This window comes from Tetrao urogallus (genome assembly GCF_951394365.1).
Source record: "Tetrao urogallus genome assembly, chromosome: Z".
NCBI lineage: Eukaryota > Metazoa > Chordata > Aves > Galliformes > Phasianidae > Tetrao > Tetrao urogallus.
The window spans coordinates 31,124,291-31,144,161 of NC_136816.1; the positions used below are offsets into that span (position 1 = coordinate 31,124,291).

Genomic DNA, 19,871 nt, shown 5'->3' on the forward strand with positions numbered 1-19,871 from the left:
AGTGAAGAAATTCTATTAAGGGTTGAAATTCTGTGCTATTTAAGTAATAAGCTGTCGCAACGTAAATCCACATGAATTCAAGAAGTCAGAGTTATAGTCTTACACAATAATTTTGGTCTTCTAACACCTGGATAGGCATTAATAGAAGTGTTTTGTTTTAGGATTGTGTTCTTTACTCTTTCGTTTATTCAATATTTCTGTGAGCTGAGGTAAATTTTGAGATGCAAGACATTAAAATATTGCTTTGTTCATATTTGAATGAGAATTTATAATCTCATATTCTGCAGCATTTCAAAATCTTCAACAGAAAAGTTCCAAAAAGGTATTTTTATAGCCCAAAATTATTTCATGCCCTTCAATTCTCTTTTGACTTTAATGCAGTAAAAAGAAAGTACAGAAATGACATCAATTATTTTTCTTGCTCAATTATCTCCTGATCCCTTGAGCTTTTCTGAATAATTCTGTAGACTAAGGTAGCTCCATACTATGCTGAAAAATGCATGAATCAATAGCAGACATGGCCTATATATTAAAAAGGGATAGAGAAGCAGCTGCTGATGGAAGACCTAAAATAGAACAACCACAGTTTCTACAATCGAGGCTGTAAGGTGACTTGCAAGAGCTCTCTACTTCTAGGTGTTTAACAGTACTGTGACACTTTTTCCTGTTTCCTGAAGTACACTGTTTCCTGAAGTAAATTACTATGAAATTCTGGAAAAAACTTTACTTCCCTTCTTTTATGAGCACTTGTGCTGAGATCTGCATGTCCCAGCAGGGCTGTGTAGGTCTCACTCTGACAGAGAATGAGATGCCATGAAATTAAAGCACAAAGAACAAACCTATTTGGGCTCTTCTAATCTATTCTGTGTATGCAGGTTCTCTTCTGAATGATGCATAAACAGTACTGCTGAATCAGGCTGTTTATAATGTTCAGACTTATGCCGCCTGGTTTTAACACAGAGCCCTTGGAAGTTGATGGCAAACGGGGTGGTCGTTGTCACATCTCATCCTGATAGCCTTGCATCTTACCTTTCTTGTAATTTTTGGACAGGAGAAGACAGAATTTCTTTGCATTTGGTTACACGATGTGGCCAGGCATTGGCTAGCACTTCAGGTGGCCATATGAATCTTTCTCAGTCAAATGGCTTTCACGATTTGTTTTTCAAAAAAGGGAGATTTCTTCATATTGACATCTTCAGAAAAGGCTGTGAAACAAATCTCATGTTAGTACACATAGATGGAATGCCCCTAGATTCGTCAGCAAATGGAAACAAATTGAAGCAAATCCAACCACCTTCTGTAGGAACTGTATCACAAATCTTTTTGCTAACATGAAAGGAGAAAGATCCATAAGCACAAATGTTGGAATGAAAGAGAAGGCCTTACTTCACTGTTGTAAACATGGGCAACAGAAATTTTATGTTATTCAGTTTGGGAGCAGAAGATATTTCCTGCTATTCCCAGATATTTTAAGCAAATTGTCTTTTCTTGGAATGTTCTTAATCATGAGAGACAGTGTTCAGGTAGTCAGAATAGACTTACCACTCAAAAACTGGCAGGAAAAAGTGACTTTGTGTGTGTGTGTGTGTGTGTGTGTGTGAGAGAGAGAGAGAGAGAGAGAGAGAGAGAGAGAGAGAGAGTTATTCAAAGGCCAGCTTTGCAAACAGTGGGATGATACGCTTGAAATTCTTGACAAAAGCATAAAGTCACCTTGATTGAAGGGAAGATAGTAATGCAGAGTTCCTGATAAACACTAAATACTGCAGCAGAATGTGGCTTGAAAAGAGACAATAACCAGGCCAAATGGCAGCAGCTGTGTACACTGAATAAGGAAACATAGGGATGCTGGCACTCTTTATCTTCTTCTAGGAATTTCAGGCCTCTCTTGCTTGGATACAGATTTCAGAGAACTTGCAGATCAAGCATTCCATACTGAATCTTTTTCCTGACAGGATAAATATTTTAAGATTTGTAAATGAAGTACAATAATAAGAGAATAACTCCACAGTGACAGTTTTGAAAATAAGCTCACACATCTTGCCTAGTTATTAGACTTGAAGCATGACCAGTACTTAACAAACTTTAAATTAATCTAACAGAATCATTTTCTTGAGTTATATTTTTATCCTCTAAAATCTTTGGTGATTTGAATGCATTTTCAGCCTTCTGTTTGCACTTCCAGGCTCTTACAGTATGAAACAATGTAATATGCTAATGATTGCTTTGCCTTGTGAGATTTCTTATTTTTTATTTTTTATAAACTAAGCCATAAGGTTCAAACAGAAAGATATTTCAGATCTTAGAGATCTTAGCTTTTCATGACTGAATTTTGTCATCTTAGATCTCCAGAATGCTTTGAACTCTGTTGGGTCTAGCTGCTCCACAGTGCTTTCTCTCCACCTTCCTGGAATCTTTTGTTGTTTCTTTTTATTTATTTATTTATTTATTTTTCCTTCCAGCTTTCTGAAAGTAGGCCACTTAGTGACCTACATGGATTCCTTGAAAGGCCAGGCAAGCACCTTGCTAAGATGAATAACAGCAACCAGAGCCAAAGCCATGGGAGATTGAACTGTGCTTAGAAAATGCTGGGCGTAGTTTGCTATTTCTTTCATGAACTAATTCTGTCTGCAGATGCTATTAGCTCAAAATTAGGAAGACAGATGGACAGACAAACAAATTTATTGCAACTCAGTTTTAGTGGTCTGGGATACTCAGTGCTGCATTCTAAGCTTGCCTGCACACAGCAGCACGCTACCATCTCATTTCAAGAAAACTTTTCTCCTGAAGTTTCACTGTTGCCCCAGAAGAAAGGTTGTGAGATGTGTGGCTTTGTGGGGAATGAAGAGACCATACATGCTGCGTAACTTTTACGTGGATCAGAGACAGCTGTGCTAAGGGCAGCAGGAGATGAGAATGGTCTGAGAGCAACTTTGGAGCTTCTTTGACACAACAGCATAGTAGCATGGAGGTAGGTCCATCAAGCCACAATGATGGGCAGGCCCACAGATCAGTGGCAGCAGAGAGCCAGCCTGGGCAGGACTGCAGGAGGAAAGCAGGCAGAACTTGTCAAGTGAGCCCAGAGGAGGGAACAGCCTAGGGCTGTGCAGTTGGTGATACAGTGCCTCCTGCAAGAGATGCCACTCAGACATCATGAGGTTTAGGAGCACCTCTCATATGAAGCCAAAAGCACACTCCTCTGCCTCCACTGTAGCAAGCAAGCCCTTGCAGCCTGGGAGTCATGTTTTGCACCTTCATTAGAAAGACACTGCAAAGTACACTGTCCCTGTTCTTCAGGGATATATACCTGTATCCTTTTGACAACTCTGGTGCAGCCTTAGCAGATCTTTAGAAGGGCAAAAATTGCAAAAGATGCCACACAACTATCTTTGCTTAGGGAACTTTTCAGAAATTGCAAATAAGTCTTTCATTTCAAATGTTATCATGTCTTTTAATGAGCTTCTTGGGGTTATGACATGGATGATTTCAGAAGCTGAAAATTTCTGAAGAGATTTATATTTAATTGAGGGAAGGTGGAGGCTTTTGATAGCTTCTGTTCTGATAGTCCTGGAGGCACACTTTGCCTTTTGCTGTCTGAATTTTTCCTTCTGGATGAATTTATCTGTCTGGGGTTTTATTTATGTTCCATCAGTGCAGCATCCTAGATAAAACTCCCACGTAGACCTGAAATAGACCGATCTGCAGGGAGAAGATGGAGTTAGTCTGGCTAGCAGATGCAATGTTTGTGTGTGTGTGAATGTATATGTTATGTTTCTGTCTGTGGGTATATAAGAACTGCTGAGAGCAAACGAAATTAAAAGACATTCCTTCTGGGACTGGTGTGTCTGCAATCACTGTTATTTCAAATTGGTGTAAGTCTCATTGCTTCTCTGGAAAACTGTCTCTTCAACTTACAGCTTGGACCTATTGACCTTCAGGCTTGTGAAAACATGACACATAATTAAATCATAGTACAGAATCACAGAATGGTTTGGGTTGGCAGAGACCTTAAAATTCATGCAGTCCAACCTCCCTGCTGTGGGCAGAGCCATCTCTTATTAGATCAGGCAGCCCAGGGTCCATCCAGCCTGGCCTTGAACATTTCCAACGATAGGGAATCCACAGCTTCTGTGGGCAACCTGTGCAAGGGTCTCACTACACTTTCTGTGAAGAATTTCTTCCCTGTACCTAATCTAAATCTACCCTCTTATAGTTTAAAACTGTTGCCCATTTTCCTATTGCTGCATGCCCTTGTAAAAAGTTTTTAATCCGCAGCTATCCCCAACTTCTTCTCTAAAGATCTTGTCTCAATACCTTCATTCACAAGTCTGTACTTATGTATGGAATTGCTACAGTCCAGGTGCAGCAGCTTACACTGACCCCCTGAGAGACACTACTCATCACTGAACTCTACTAGACATTAAACTGTTGACTGCAACTGTCTGTATGTCATCCAGCCAATTCCTCATCCTCTGAGTAGTTCAGCCTTCAAATCCATACCTCTTCAGTTAAGAGGTAAGGATGTGGTGTGGACCACCTCAAAGGCCTTACAGAGTTGCAGATAGATTACATCAGTTTGTCTTCCCTTGCCAACTGATGAAACCACTCCATCATAGAAAGCTATTGGATTGACCAGACACAATCTGTCTTGGTGAATCAGTGCTGGCTCTCTCAGATCACCTCCTTATCTTGCATATTTTTAAAGATACCTTCCAGGAGGATCTGTTCCATGGTCTTCCAGGCATGAAAGTGAGATTTACCATTATGTAGCTCTTAGAGTCTTTCTACTCATTTAAAAGAACTTTATCTGACTGACATGACTTTTCACATATGATGGAGAAGGGCTTGACAATACGACTTCCCTCAGATCTGGATGCATCTCATTGTCATCCTTAGATTTATGCAAGTTCAGTTTCATTGAGTGGTCTCACACAAATCTTCATTCACACTGGGAGGGAATTCTCTGTCCCAGTTCCTGTCTAAGGTTCAGGGACTTGAGAGACATGAGTGAAAAACTGATTGCCAGCAAAGACTGTGGCAAAAATAAACAAACAACACAACAACAAAAAAGAAACCACAACAAAAAAGCACTGACAGAAAAGATGTATGTTTACATTTCTTCAAGTAGAACTTGATTGTATGCAATAATATGTGGTTTATGGCCACCTAATCATAAGAGATCATTTCAAGTAATATTTTTTACTATTTAATATAGTATCCCCTACCAATAACAATGCAGCTGCTAAGAAGCATCCCAACACCAGTGTATTTCTACTGGCAATCATTTAGGCTTCTTGAAATGTATTAAGAAAATATATGATGGGGTACTTACTACCTTTAAGAAGTTCATGCCCTTTTACAATATCCTCTGATAATCTCTCCGGTTAAGATGTATAGCACTTGCTTAAACCTGTCTTCCTGTTATGGAGAGATGCACAGAGATACCTCATCAGAAGAGCTCAGCCATCTGGGAAAGGCTCATCACCTTTGAAGGTGAATCACCCAGTTGAAGATCTGGGCCACTGCTCCTTTAAAACATTATGTTGGGAGGGTGTTGTATTTCAGTGATAGTTTTGCTTATTTCCAATCCTTCTCTTCCTAGCTCCCCTATGCAATATCATTTCTTCCTGGCAATAGATTCTCTTTCATCTCTTCTTCAAAGAGATATGCCTTCCTGGGAAGCCCTTCTGGGGCAGAGGAGAGTGGTTTGCAATCTTCCACTTATTGGGGAAGTAACTGACATGGTCCTAACATCTTTCTAAAATACCTTCTTTTTCTTTTTTTCTTTTTTTTTCTTTTTTTCTTTATCTTCCTTTTTTTTTTTTTTCTTTGTTTTTTAATTTAAAAAAAGTTTTTGTTTTCATGCCTGTCATGCTGCTAAGCAAATTTATCAGATTTCAGCTAACAGGAATAGAGATCTACATAACATTTTTTAACCTAACAGGTATGTTCTGAGTACCATGGAACACAGAAGTCTACATAATGAGCAAAATTTAATGCCCTTTCCTGGCAGCAGATAAGTGTTACTTACCTCCCACCAGAGGGAGAAATTATGTCAGGATGTTGTTCTGACTATTTTTTCAGTCTCATTCCTCTCTTCAGAGAGGCCTTAGCCTGCTGCCTATTGTGAAACACTGTATGTATATCTATTAAACATGTCACCAAAAATCCCACTGTGTTGTATTGCTACAGCCTCTGCAAGCTTTTCTTTAAAACGACAGGGTGTTTCCTATCAGCAGGATTGTCTAAGAGGCTGATGTCTTGGCTTCCTGGGTAGGCTCATTATCCTCATCAATCAGAAGCCACAGGGAAGACTTTGATTTTCCAAGGCAACAGAGAGGATCTGGAATCTGTCACTAGAATAATTTTCAACCTGCCATTAGGAAACCTATTAAACCAGCAGAGATTTGCACACTTTCCAGTGTTGTTCTTTCCCTTTGGCTCTTTCTTGGGGAGCTGCACAGTGAGTGGAAGGGAATGGAAAAATAAACTGAGACAGAAGAAAACTGCTGAGCTAATTGTGGTTGCCTGTGCTAAAGTGAATAATTTCTGTGAAGCAGTGAAAGGAGACTGAAACAACCATAAATCCCAGGCAAATAAATACTGTGGCAAGTAGACCTGCTTTCAGGTTCATTTTTCTTGTGGAAGTAGGAATTGCACGTGATTAATGCTGGGATTATGCAATGCAGGTGGCCTCCTGTGATCAGAACGCCTTTGTCCTCTTTTCCAAAGTAGAGAGTCAGCCAGCATGTCTAGAAGATAATTGTCCCCCTAAAGCAGATATTTTTACTTGACCATCCCAAGCTTTTTGACTCCCTGGACTAGACCTCATTGGCTAGTAACAGACCCTGCACAGCCAGTTTGTGGCACCTGGACAAACAGTTATTCTTTATAGCTGCATGCTCACCATGTTACAGGAGGTGAATGGACAAGACAAGCATTTGCGAGGGATTATGGACCAGAACAACAACAGAAGCCCTGCCACCACATTTATGGTAAAAGTTGCCCCTTCTTTTCAATTGTGGACTTTTATAGGGTGTCCTCTAGGATTGGAACTGCACCCTTCCAAGTGTTGTTATAGAGATGTAGCTCAAAAAGGCCTATCACTGGAGATTTTATCAGACAGTGAAAAAGACTGAAATCCTTGAGAAGGAGGAAATGAGGGTGCTGTGAAGCTCCCTCCCAAATTTGCATAAAGCAGTTCTGTAACAGAGAAAGCAGAACCTCCTGTTCTGTTTGTTATTTCTGCCAGTTTTAAGCTCATTCTCAATCCCCTTTCCAGTCACAAAAGCCGGAGTTCTTTCTTTTAGGGAAAAGATTTATATAATATATATTTTAAAAAGCAGTTCATACAGTGAATGAATAGCTTCAAAAATGACTAAAACCATATAAATACAGTGTGTCTGAAGGCAGACCCAGTGTTTTTCTAATCATTCACAGAATAAGTAAAAGTCTATGGGCGTTCTAGGTACCATGGAGGAACAACGACTTTCCAAACAGTACTCAGATTAGCAGCTCATCCTGATACACTCAGATCATCCCCCATCATCTCTGCATCATTTTCTTTTCTGTTCCCTTTCCTGCTTTCTTTACCCAGTAGGGAAACAGTGGTTCAATATCATCTCAGTGTTGTGTGCTGAATGATGATGATTGTTTCAGGCTTTTTCTTTTTTTTCTCCTGCTGCCTTGTAGAAGGATTTAACTGACAGGAGTTAGGTAAGAAAAAACTCAGGAACCTGCCTGCTGTGTTTGCCTCAGGAATAGAGAGGCAAGTTCCTCCTGGCCACTCCTGGCATGTCTGTAGTGCCTGGTCCTTGAAGGCCCACCAGTGGGCACAGGCACCAGAATGGGATTGGGGAGTAAGAAGGCTCCTGCGGTATATCTCTTTGTGAAGATGTTTGCATGAAGTATGCAGAAGTGAAAGCCTATCTTTTGTCTTTGAAAAGATCTGCAACGAGGTGATAAATTAGCTTAGTATTATTAGTATGATGGTGTGTTCCCAGTCCAGGCCACCATTGTTAGGCAGGCTTGCTGGTACCCATAGTTCTGCTCACATTGAGCTTTGCATGTACATCATGAGGTGTTGCCTTGTATGAATGGGTTGGAGGTGCAGGTATGCTCTGTAAACACACAGACACACTTTGTATTTGTAATGATATTGGAGTATAAATGTATGAAGTACATACATATACGGAGTACATATACGGAGTATAATGCATGAAGGGCTGCTGAAAAACTATTTGCACAGGTTTTCCAGTCAAATCTTCAATAGGGCCTGTTTGGTGTGCTCATCACTTTTCCAGCCATTTTCTCTGCAGTCACCAAGAATGTAAGTTCTAGCAGTGAACACAGTAACATTCATCCTTTTTTAAGGGCTTGTGTGCCTATTGAGACAATAGCAAAAGGGTTTAGCCCTGGGTTTGAATGTTGTAGAAGGATGCACTCAGATGAAAAAGAAGCTGATCTCCTGTAGAATGTGAGATGTGTGTAGGTGTGGAACTTGAATTTTTTAACATTTCAAAACCCACTTGCAGTAGACTGAATCAATAGACCTTTTTACTGACCTCTGGTTTGTTTCTACTGTAAAATCTTACATTCAGTTCATTTTAGTTTGTACCACCATATTGTGGCTACTGACATGAAAAGTCATTTTGTGACATCAGTAGCCATCTGGCATACAACATGTTTATGTATCAGAACACAATTGTTCATGCTGCCTTGTAGGCTTCATGAGAGATAACAGAAGAAAGAACGAAGGAAGGAAGGGAGGGAGGGAGGGAGGGAGGGAGGAGGGAAGGAGGGAAGGCAGGAAGGCAGGAAGGCAGGAAGGCAGGAAGGCAGGAAGGAAGGCAGGAAGGAAGGCAGGAAGGAAGGCAGGAAGGAAGGAAGGAAGGAAGGAAGGAAGGAAGGAAGGAAGGAAGGAAGGAAGGAAGGAAGGAAGGAAGGAAGGAAGGAAGGAAGGAAGGGAGGGAGGGAGGGAGGGAGGGAGGAAGGAAAGGGAGGGAGGAAGGAAGGAAATGAAACTCAGTCAAGGAACGTAAAATGATACAACTAGGAAGTGTGCTTAATTTTCAAAAACAGGTAAAAAGAACACTGAGTTACATAGCATACAAATGAGTTACCACTGACAGGCCATCAACAGTGCTTTCACAATTCTATTGTAAGATGCAGTACTTGCTCCAGCATGGAAACAACCCTATCAGGTCATTCTAGTTGAAAGGTAATCTATCCACTAAGGTAAGCAGGGAGAGAAGAACAAAGTAAAAAAACAAATCTATGTATTGTAAATGAAGTAAGCTGAAGCTCTGAGTGTCCATTTTTGACTCCCTGCATGGCCGTTTGTATTCTACTGCTGGATAACTTTTGGACTACCATAGCTCACTGCTTGATATGTTCAGACTGACCTCACTGGGATCCTTCCAACTGTATTTTTCTGTGATGTTTCGTAAAAGTAACCACTGAAACTGTTAGGCATGTCACTGACCCAAAAAATTACCTCAGGCTGTAGCTTGGCCCAGTGAGCAAAAATGCAAATCAATATGTTCCTTCTCATTTGTTTAAGATTTTTCAACTGAGTAGATATGAAGTGAACAGAGCTCCATGTCTGCTTTGAGATTTGAGAGTTGAATTGCATCAAGAATTTTTTCACTTAGTGCAGTGATAATTATGCCTATCAGAGATCCCCACTGCACCAGAAGGAGCAGAAATTGGCCTTTCCAAAGTTGTTATGATTTCTCAAGTACTTCTTAAGTGAACTTAGCATTAGTGGCTTGTTTACAGAAGTGAGATCTCTAATGTGTTTCATAGGTGTGTTAGTTAGTTGATAAATTGTGATGGCTCCTTTCGGAGCTATTCAGTACTAATGTACAAACACGGTATTTTGTTCACACAGGTACTATTTTGGTAAAGCATATGATACTTTCCTGGAAGGCTGTTACATTTTTGCTCAAATTTTAGTAGGAAGAAATCAGTCTCTTTTCAGCTAAAGGATTAATGTGGTATTTACCTTTTGACTGGGAATTGGTATCTCATGTCTAATAAAACTGCAGAAAGAGGAGACCCTGCACCTTTGTCTCGGACCTGAAGGAGTGTAAGGCAGATATTAGAGGAATCTTTGTCCTTGTTTTTCATGAGACATGCAAACATCTGCAAGAAAACAGCTTTCTAAAGTGAGAAATGTACTGTTTTGCACCAAAAATATTCCTAAAATAGCACTGTTTTCTTTTGTACTACTTTCAAGTGGATCAGGAGGAGAGATAGGTCTACTTTTTGTACAGGATCATAGTAGCTACCCTCTTATTGTAATGATATGATGTAAAGATAAGATCTTTGCTTCTGAAACAAGTGAAGCAATCTGGATTATTGTGGACCAGACCCATCTCTGCCTTTCTCATTTCCATCAATTGGATAGAAAGGCCAGGGTTTCTGTTGGGCTTAATACAGTGATTTTAGATTATGTAGTGTGTAATTTCTGTTGCTCATGACAAGTTTGATAACTGTATGTTGAATTATAACAAACTCTACATTGGAATAGGCATCTCCTCGTTGAGGTGGACTCAAAGAAAGAAGAAATTACCTGATTTATACCTTTTATGATTTACCTGATTTATAGACCTGATCCAGGTCTATAAATATCTAAGGTGTGGGGGGCAGAATGGCGAGGCCAGACTGTTTTCAGTGGTGAGTGGAGACAGGACAAGGGGAAACGGCTGGAAACTGCAGCATAGGAAGTTCCGCACAAACATGCGCAAGAACTTCTTTACAGTGAGGGTGACGGAGCACTGGAACAGGCTGCCCAGGGAGGTGGTGGAGTCTCCTTCTCTGGAGATGTTCAAGACCTGCCTGGATGCCTACCTGTGCGACCTGCTGTAGGGAACCTGCTTTGGCAGGGGGGTTGGACTCGATGATCTCTGGAGGTCCCTTCCAACCCCTACAATTCTGTGATTCTGTGATTCTGTGATTCTGTGAAATTGTCAGCTTTTTTACATCATGTATTTCAGGAAAACACAGAGTCCTTGAGCAATGTTGGCATCTACTATCATTGCTGCTTTAATGATGAAGAGATGAAAAAAGGGAGATGTAGCATGTCTGAAAAGCTAGTTACGTCTGAAAAGCTCGTAAGATACAAATTATAAGTCTTAGAGGAAAACCCAGAAAAGAGCACAGATCTGCCTGGGTAGAGATCTTGAAAAGCAATTCACTCAGTCTACTTTTTGCCTTCTGCACCTGTAAATTAGTTTGGGTCTTATACTCTGTCTGAAATCAAGATAAATTTGGACATTAACTTGCTGATCAGATGACTTTACTAGATCAGAATAGCTAACATGGAGCTTGCAGTGTAAGACAAGGCAAGGAGTCTGTGTGAGGTATAGATGTCTGAGATAGGTATGTAAGCTCACCAAAGATGGGTGTGTGCCTTGCCTGGAGCCTAATGTGACCTTGAACTCTGTTGGTTGTGATTCAGGCACTGTAGGAAATGTCACTGATAAAACTGTAGACATAGAACTGAATCACTATGAATTGAAGGTCATAGTGGGCTTCCACTCGGTGTAATGGGAAGCCAGATAGCCATCAAACACTGAAATATCTGTGAGCCCAAATCTGAATTTAGCCATCCCTGTTGGGAGTTTGCCCTGGTTATGATACATGCTCTTTCAATATATCTAGCTCATTTTACACTTAACATACAATTAATTTGATAGAGAAAAGTAAACAGGTTGGAGATGCAGTTTGATATTTAGATGAGGGAGTGGGAAAGCAGAAGCACAGCTTGTATTTTGTCTGAAAGAGTCTCACATACTGATGTGTACTTTGGCTGCAATGGAAGACCAAGCTTGTATCACATTAGCCAGAAGGAGTAATCTGCAGGTACCTCTGTAACATGAAAGAGGTTTGGCCAGGAACATTTGGATAAGAACTGATTCCTTTGGATATGATTCACATTGCAATAAATATTTGCATATGAAAGTACTTTGTTTATTGAAGACTCCAGATAAATCTTAGTCCAAACTTTCCTGCCAAAGTAGTGATTAAGTGTCTTGATTTCTAGGCAGATGAAAGAATCCTGCAGTATTTGCTACAAGGTTTTTTTATTAATAGCAAATTCGCCTTTTTTTTTTAGCACCGTAACAGTAAGTAAAATGGTAGAGGTCAACTGCTAAACCAGCCATGAACTAATATGTGCACTGTGGCCAAGATAATAAAAAGTTTCTCCCCAGCAGTATCAATAATATGATGTTAGTTCTGGTTCTGAAGTGATGCTGCAAAACGAGTGGCCCATTCCTTTTCCAGTGTGATTAGCTGCAGGTGTTTAGATAATAGCATGAAAGTCATGCTGCTGTTTTAAAAACCCTGAAACGTCAGTTTCCCTATCTGTTCAGTCTAAATATGGCTTAGCCACAAATAGTAGTACCAAAACATCCATCTCCTGGGCTTCCTGTCATGTAAGGCAGGGCAAAATGAGTTGCCATCTTTTACTCTTTTCAAAGTATAAGTTCTAAAAGGGAGGCTATTTTGATAGTAGTTATTGAATGTTTAAGAGAGAAATGTATTTTTAAAGCCGTTTTTCTGGCCTATATACAAAACTTTTTACCTGCAGAATTTCCTCAGGTCATTAATGTTTCAAATAACCCTCACACTGCTGCCTCTGACACCTGTGATTTAGAAGGGGAATTTCCGTAACATCCTCTGAGATCTAAGCACACATATTTATGCAGCCCTCTTGAAGACAGGCATGAGGTGCTATTTATCTGCATTATGGAATGAGTTTCGTGTTAAAGTTGTTCTGCTGATTTGACTTAATTACCTTACCTGAAGCAAGTGGAAATTTCCATCATTCTTTGCTTGATTAAGAATGCCCAGGGTGCTCCTATTAATCTTTCTCTGCAAGTCATCCTTAGAAATGCTCTTCTGTACAGCTTTTGCAGAAAAGAGCTTTACATGACAATATTTTGGAGAATTTTTTTCAATAATTCTTTTTCTTTTTGAACCAGTAACAAATTGAGCACTGGTTCCACTGGTTGATTTTGTGTTTCATTTTCCTGTGTAAAAACTTGATTGGTGTCTGTGAGATTTTAGTACCTCACTAAAAACTACTGAAGGATCTTAGGAGATGGTGCTCCTATGCCTGAGGTCAGGATGTCTAAGAATTTACTTTCCATCAATTCAGATGTAGGATCTGTTTGGATATGTGCTCTGCAACCTTGCCCTTGCAAAATGCACTTTCATTTAACATTTGTACCTGTGAGATCTGACAGAACCACAGCACTGATGTCTGTGGGGACCCACTGAGATTGTTTAATCTAATCCCCTTCTCATGAAGTGGCATAGAACAGTCCTGTAAAATTCTGAACATCTCTGCAGAGGGAGACTCTGCTTCCTCTCTGTGCATCCTTTTAAAAAAAAAAACTACTTTTCTTATGATTAAATGGGATTTGCTGTGTTTCAGTTTGTGCCCTTTTCCTCTTGTCCTGGGTGCCATGGAGTGGCCTGGCTCCTTCTTCATTCCCTTTCACTAACTGTTTATGCATACTACTGAGACACTCCCTGGGCCTCTGACCCTTCTTTGCTCTGCGCTGAACAGTTCCAGCTCTCTCAATCTCTCTTCATATAAGAGATACTTCAGCCCCTTAATTGTCCAATTGACCCTTAGCTGGATCACTCCAGTAGCTCTGCATCTGTTTTGTATTGGAGAGAGCTCAAAGCTTGGCACAGCACTCCAGATAAGGTGTAGAGGGCTGAGTAAGGGGGAAGGCTGAGTAGAGGGAAGAATAAGCTCCTGTAGTCAGCTGGCAGTGCTCTTTCTAATGCAGCCCAGAACGTTGTTGATGTGCTTTGCTGGATGCATTGTTCACTACAGCCAGAAAAATGACAGTTTGCCCTTGTTTTACATCTCTTAAGAAGTAAGGATCAAAAACATGTTCTGGAGCTTTAGCCACTTCTGGGTTCATCCTGTGGGCTTACCTAGGGGTACTGGAAATATGCTGATTTCAAGCTCCTCACTGATTAGTGATCACTTTGGCATTCTCTGTCTTATCTGTATGTCAAATTAGATGTTATGATTGGGATGGGAAAGAAGACAAAAAAGACGCTAGCTTATCATATGAACAGATTCAGTGTTTCCTTCTGCGTTATGTCGGAAGCTTCAGAAGACATGAGGACAGAAGTTATGCTCCCTCTTGCAGCTTGCTCCTGTAATTGTACTGTTCTAGCTGTATGCACATAAATTCTCTGGAGCCCCACTGGTCAGCAGAAGCTGCTATCTAGGGGATGCTAATAGTAAAGAACAAATGTTTAGGAAGACAAAGGAATTTAGAAAAGATTTTCTACAGCAAAAGTTATGCAGGAGATTGGAATTAAAATGTACTGTAACGTCTTGTTTCTCATAATACGTTTTCTTCCAGTTCACTAACAATGGTACCACAAAGCAGCATTGTACCCATTTAGAATGTGCCTTTGAAATATGTGGTGAATTGAGAGAGACTGTGAAGATCTTGGAGTTTATTCTTGCTCCAGTAGGTGTTTTATGTGTTGAATAGCTGTAAAATCTAATGCTTAACATATACAAAATCTTGGTCTTGTCTGAGAGAGAAAAAAAAAAAAAGTCTGCAATTTCATTCTTTGGATGATGAACAGAGGTGACATTATAACTTAATGATAACCTGGAAGAGTGCTTAGAGGGCAAAAAAAATCATCTCTTTCTGCTGTTGAAATCTGGTTCTTAAGTAACTAGCATATTATACTGTCTGGGTTGCTCTAAGTGGAAAGAAAGTAAAAGAGATAAGCTTGATAGAATACTGAACCCAAAGGAGTTTAACAATCAGCAGAAATTTATTTATTTATAAATAATGTTTTATTGAGAGGAATCCAGAAATTAATGGTCATCAGTTATTTATACACAGAAAAACCTCCTTAGTGATTTATCTGCTGTAGGAATGTATGACACAGCTAGACTGCACTGCTTTTCTGCTTTCTATCGAATTCTAGCATGTCTTGCTTACAATTTCAGTTAGCCTTTCTTGCATCCAAGGTAAGAAAATATTGATGAGGCTGAGTGAATTTGTTCCCAAAATGCCGAGGAGGCAAAATGATAGTAGACACAGGCTGATGGTAGCAAGGGAGCACAAATATTTCAGCTGATTTGTTGTGGGGTGGATCTCTGGAGCTCTTGGAAACAGTGTCTTCTTTTACTCCACAGGTTTCCGAACAGTGTGGAAGTATCTAGAGACTTGCGATTAGCTTAGCTGAATGGAGGCAGTCATATTTATTATTTCCCACATGTCTAAAAGCCATTTATATATGCTAGATGTTGTTAGGCATAAAATGATCAGCTTTCCCATGCTTCTCTATCGAGTATGTAAAGGCACCCTTTCTCTTTCACATTTTGGAGGCACTGGAGAGCTGCTTTCAGTTCTGGGTTGCTTTCAATTTAGAGCTCTGGGAAAAGAAGTGCTTTGGGAAAAGAAATGCAGGTGGAATAAAAAGAGAGAAAAGCCATGCAAAAGCTCACATCTTCACAAATTCTTTGGTGATTGTTAAAGACATTGATCATCAGGAATTGTTACCCTGACATACTGCAGATGTGTCTACCTGCTAGAACCAATATTCCACTATCTCCACTCTGGGAAGAGTAACTTGTAGAGCCTGTGAAAATGTCTTCCCCACATTTAACCTCTAAGAATGCCAATGAAATATTATTTGAAAGGATTTCACGAGTCTCTTTCCAGTCTAAACCCTCTTGAGTGGGAGAAATGCGGAGACATGGCATCATGTTGGTTTTCCTACATTTTTACAAGGTTGTCTTCCTCTTGTGCTTTCTCTAGGGGCTACCAAGGACATGGGAAAGATGCTGGGTGGGGATGAGGAGAAAGACCCTGATGCTGCCAAGAAAGAAGAGGAGCGACAGGAAGCCCTCAGACAAGAAGAGGAGGAGAGGAAAGCCAAGTATGCCAAGATGGAGGCTGAAAGAGAAGTTATGAGACAGGGGATTCGAGACAAGGTAGGGATCTGGCTTTCAGAACGCACTGAGTGACTTACAGTGCTCAACGGAGAACTGCTGTTTTCAGCTCATTTGTAACCAGTCCCCTGAACACCCAGGTTAAAGCCAGGTGATTACTCTGGCACAATGAGCTTTCTATTTTGTGCACTGTTCCTGGATCTCTGTACCTGATTAAACACACCTTTCATAATGAGAAGCACTGGAATATTGAAATAGAGAGTGAAGGAGTGAGGTGAAAACTGTTTTTCTCATCTTCTGTTAAATGCCCACATTATTCCAAATGCTACAGGCTTCTTTATGTGCTCTCCAAGCTTATATTTGCTGTTTATGGGGAGTGTCATCATTCACTGTGCTTCTGAGAGATAAAGTCTATATTACTTTGGAGGCTTTATTTGTGTTGATGGTTGAAATGGCACCAATCTACTCAACTTTTTATATTTGGCTGCCACTATTCACAGGAAACTCAACTAGAAAGAGAGGTTCAGTTACCTGAGGAATTTAACCATTGGGAACCAATCTCTTCTACTGAATTTAATTGCTGATTCTTGGAATGTCACCATTTAGTGTGAAAAGAAAACAAATAATTGTGAAGATTCAGAATGAGACTGAAAAGAAATGTGTGAAACAAATCTTTATTAGAGAAATTAGCTTAATCTAAGATTGCTGAAACCATTTTTACAATGCATTGGGTTTTGGGGATTTCTGTGTGTAGAAAGAAGGCACTTTTGCTTCCTCATCCTCAAGACCAAAACAGCCTCTTTTGAAAAACTGAATTTTATAGGAAGAGGTCCTGGAGCTCTTGGAAACAGCATGGCTAATGTTAATGGAGAAGTTCTTAATAGTGAAGTCTTGTGCCATGGTTTACATCATTTGCCAAAGAAAAAAATGTCTGGAAAGGAGTAGAGGCTGAGTGCAAGAACGGGGTATGGTAGCTCAGCTCTCATGGTGTGTTCAATAACAATTTTAGACAGAAAACTGTACATTAAATGAGGAAGTCCTGCTCAGTATAAGAGATATACCATGCGCTGTGCCTACAGTGCAGTAGGAAAACCTAGGAGAACCTGGGAGAAAGCTTCAGGTCTCAGCACATTGCTGAGAGTGCCTGTGCATAAACAAAAAAATGACAACATGAGGCTGACCTTCTGATGCTACCATTATGATTCAGGACAGAAATGTGAATAAGGATGTGCTGCTCTTAAGTCATAGAGCATCTTGGAAAGAGGTATCAAGAACTGTTCTGCAAATAAAGAATTTGGGGCTTAAGCTTCTAAGAAGGCATAGAACTTAATGTCAATCATCTGGCTCTGACTCTGCTTCTGCCAGACAAGGGTATTCATATGATCCTTAAAGAGAAGGTATTAGTTATAAGACAGATTCAGAAATTTAACTTTGTCAAAATCTGTTATTTTGGGGGGCATATTTAGTGAGTATGTATCCCTGTATTGTAACATTTTAATATAAATATGTTAACGTGTGCACTGTGTACGTACTGTATTTTGTGTGTTTCTAAACATTGACATGGGTCTGATTTTGTCATTAAGAACTGTGATGAATTTCTAGTTGCAGGTACCTGGCCTAATGCCTTTTTTCCAACAGTCACTATCTGCTCTTCTTTACCACTGAAGTGACAAGATAGATGGGGACTGCATTTGTCTTGATATTAGATAAACAAAGATAGATGTCACCTGAAGTGTTCACTGTTACTAATCATAGGAGACCTTGACCATCATATAGATATAGAATAGGTGCAGACAGTTTAAGGTTGGCTGAAACATCTAGCCGATAGCAGTTTCCCATGGACATTGACAGCTTTGCTGAGTCAAGCTGAGTACTGGGTGTGGAAGTCTCTTGGAAATACATTGATACCTGATCAGTGTTGCTTTGAGTGGCGAATTGTTGGCTGTGCATAGAGGGTAAATTGGAGGAATGTTGTTTGATCTCAATCAAAGCTCTGTACTGCAGCTCTTACAGTAATGTGGTGGGTTATATTTGATATTAGCAACAGGGTCTTTTGAAATGCAGGAGCCCATTCACTGGTTTACTCTTGTGGGGATAATCTCAGATAGCATGGCGTTTGAAAGAGGAAGCTGTTTTCTGCAGAATCAGAGAAGACAGATAAGGCTATAGGAAGGAGCAGTTTGGGATTTTTTTTTTTCTTTTTTTCAGCTTGACAGATGTGAAAGAGGGAGATTGCTTTATCCTGGCAGAGATAATTTGATCAAGTATTGTAACTCGGTGACTAGAATTGTGAAAATAGTTTCAAAAGACTAGAAAAAAGCAATTGGTTTATTTCCTTCCTTCTTCATTTAGGAATGACCTTTGACTCTTTAAACAGAAGTCATTTTCATTTCCTGGAAACAAAAATGTAAAAGAGTAGAAAGCCAAAACACAGTTTCTGTGTTAGATAATAGAATCTGTTGTTAGCAAGTATGAACTATATTCGAGAAGTTTTAAATGTTAGACATCTCTCAGATGATTTTTTCCTTTTTATGTGAAGGAGTAAGAAATTTTCATCTGTAGGCAATAAGATTCTCTGCAGTATTTGGAAATGTCCATGTCCTATGAAAAACATGAAAAATTTCCTGTTCTTTGAAGATATTTGGACTTCCGTAGTTTCAATATCTCCATGATTGAAGTTAAGTGATGTTAGAGTATTTGGATTACTGACAGTTGGAGAAGTTAAGGCTTTTGTACTCTCCAGAAGGAAAGTATTCCTGTAATACTGCTTTCTTCTTCCTTTTTATTTTTTTACTGCTTTCGAAACTCACTTTTAGTGATAAATCGTTCAGACAAAAAGACAAGCAGAACTTTCAGCTCTAGCCTTAGATTCTTGTTTCATATAATCAACATGCAATGTAACTATGTAACATAATTGTTTACTTTATATTTCATTTGTATATTTGCATCTGTGACTGGTCATAGGGCAGAAGTAAACCAGAATGTGACCTGACTCTGTTTTCCAACAGTTTCAAACCTTCAAAAATATTCTGCAAGCTCAGCTGTGCAAACTTAACTTTGGTAAAACTTTGTTGCTATGAAATAGCTTCACAATGCTAGCTAAACTCTCCTGTGTTAGTGCATTTATGGAACATTTCATTCTTGGCTAGGTACTGGCAAGAGGTTTAAAAATTCCTGTTAAAATGTATGAAATTTCACTGCTTGAAAACCCAGTTCTGAAGATTCAGTCTTCCTTAGGAGGAAGAAATTTATATTACATTTTTCATTGAAGGCTATCAACAACCGGAAAAAAAAAATAATAAAAAAATTGTACTCTTTGTGTGTCAAAAGATGAGGAAGAGATTTTCCTCAGTTCTACAATTCAAATAATAACATTCACATCTCAGTGAAACAGCCTGTCTGTTCCCTTTTAAATCATTGGTATTAAACCAGTGATGTGAACTTTTACCAGCATATGTGATCTAATTAAGCATTAAGCTGTGCTTATTGTTGTTCAGTGTGAAAATGTTAAGAGATTTTCAGAAATATCTATGTATTACATAAATTGGAAGATTTTATTTACTTGAGTCTTTTTGTGCTTTTGATAGTTTCAAAAAGCCCAAAACCTACAGTAAAGAAAAAAAACATTCCTTGCTTATTTAGGTTAGTGCTGGTACTATCTGTGCTATAGACAGGAGAGTGTTTACAAGTGCGTCACAAGCACTCTGACTATGAGAAAGCAGTAGATCTGATTATGATACTCCCAGTGTGATGCTCTGTAGGACCGGGATTGTATTGTGCATTCACAGAAGTAAGCTGTTGGGTGACTGGATACAATCGTAACATCACTAATGATGATGATCAAGCAGAATTGCATTCTTTACAACAAATTAATTATGGGTTTCTCTGGCTATAAGCTGCAAGGACATGTCCTGAAGTG

At 39.5% G+C, this 19,871-nt stretch overlaps 1 protein-coding gene across 1 annotated transcript in view; it reads left to right on the top strand.

The window, feature by feature from the left end:
* Positions 1–19,871, top strand: part of CPLX1 (complexin 1) — a gene marked incomplete at both ends in the record, with an annotated part of 97,466 nt that overhangs the window by 42,728 nt on the left and 34,867 nt on the right. Inside the window, one exon of the mRNA XM_079548401.1 lies at positions 15,819–15,994. Coding sequence (XP_079404527.1) covers positions 15,819–15,994 — 176 coding nt within the window. The remainder of the gene's footprint in view (positions 1–15,818; positions 15,995–19,871) is intronic.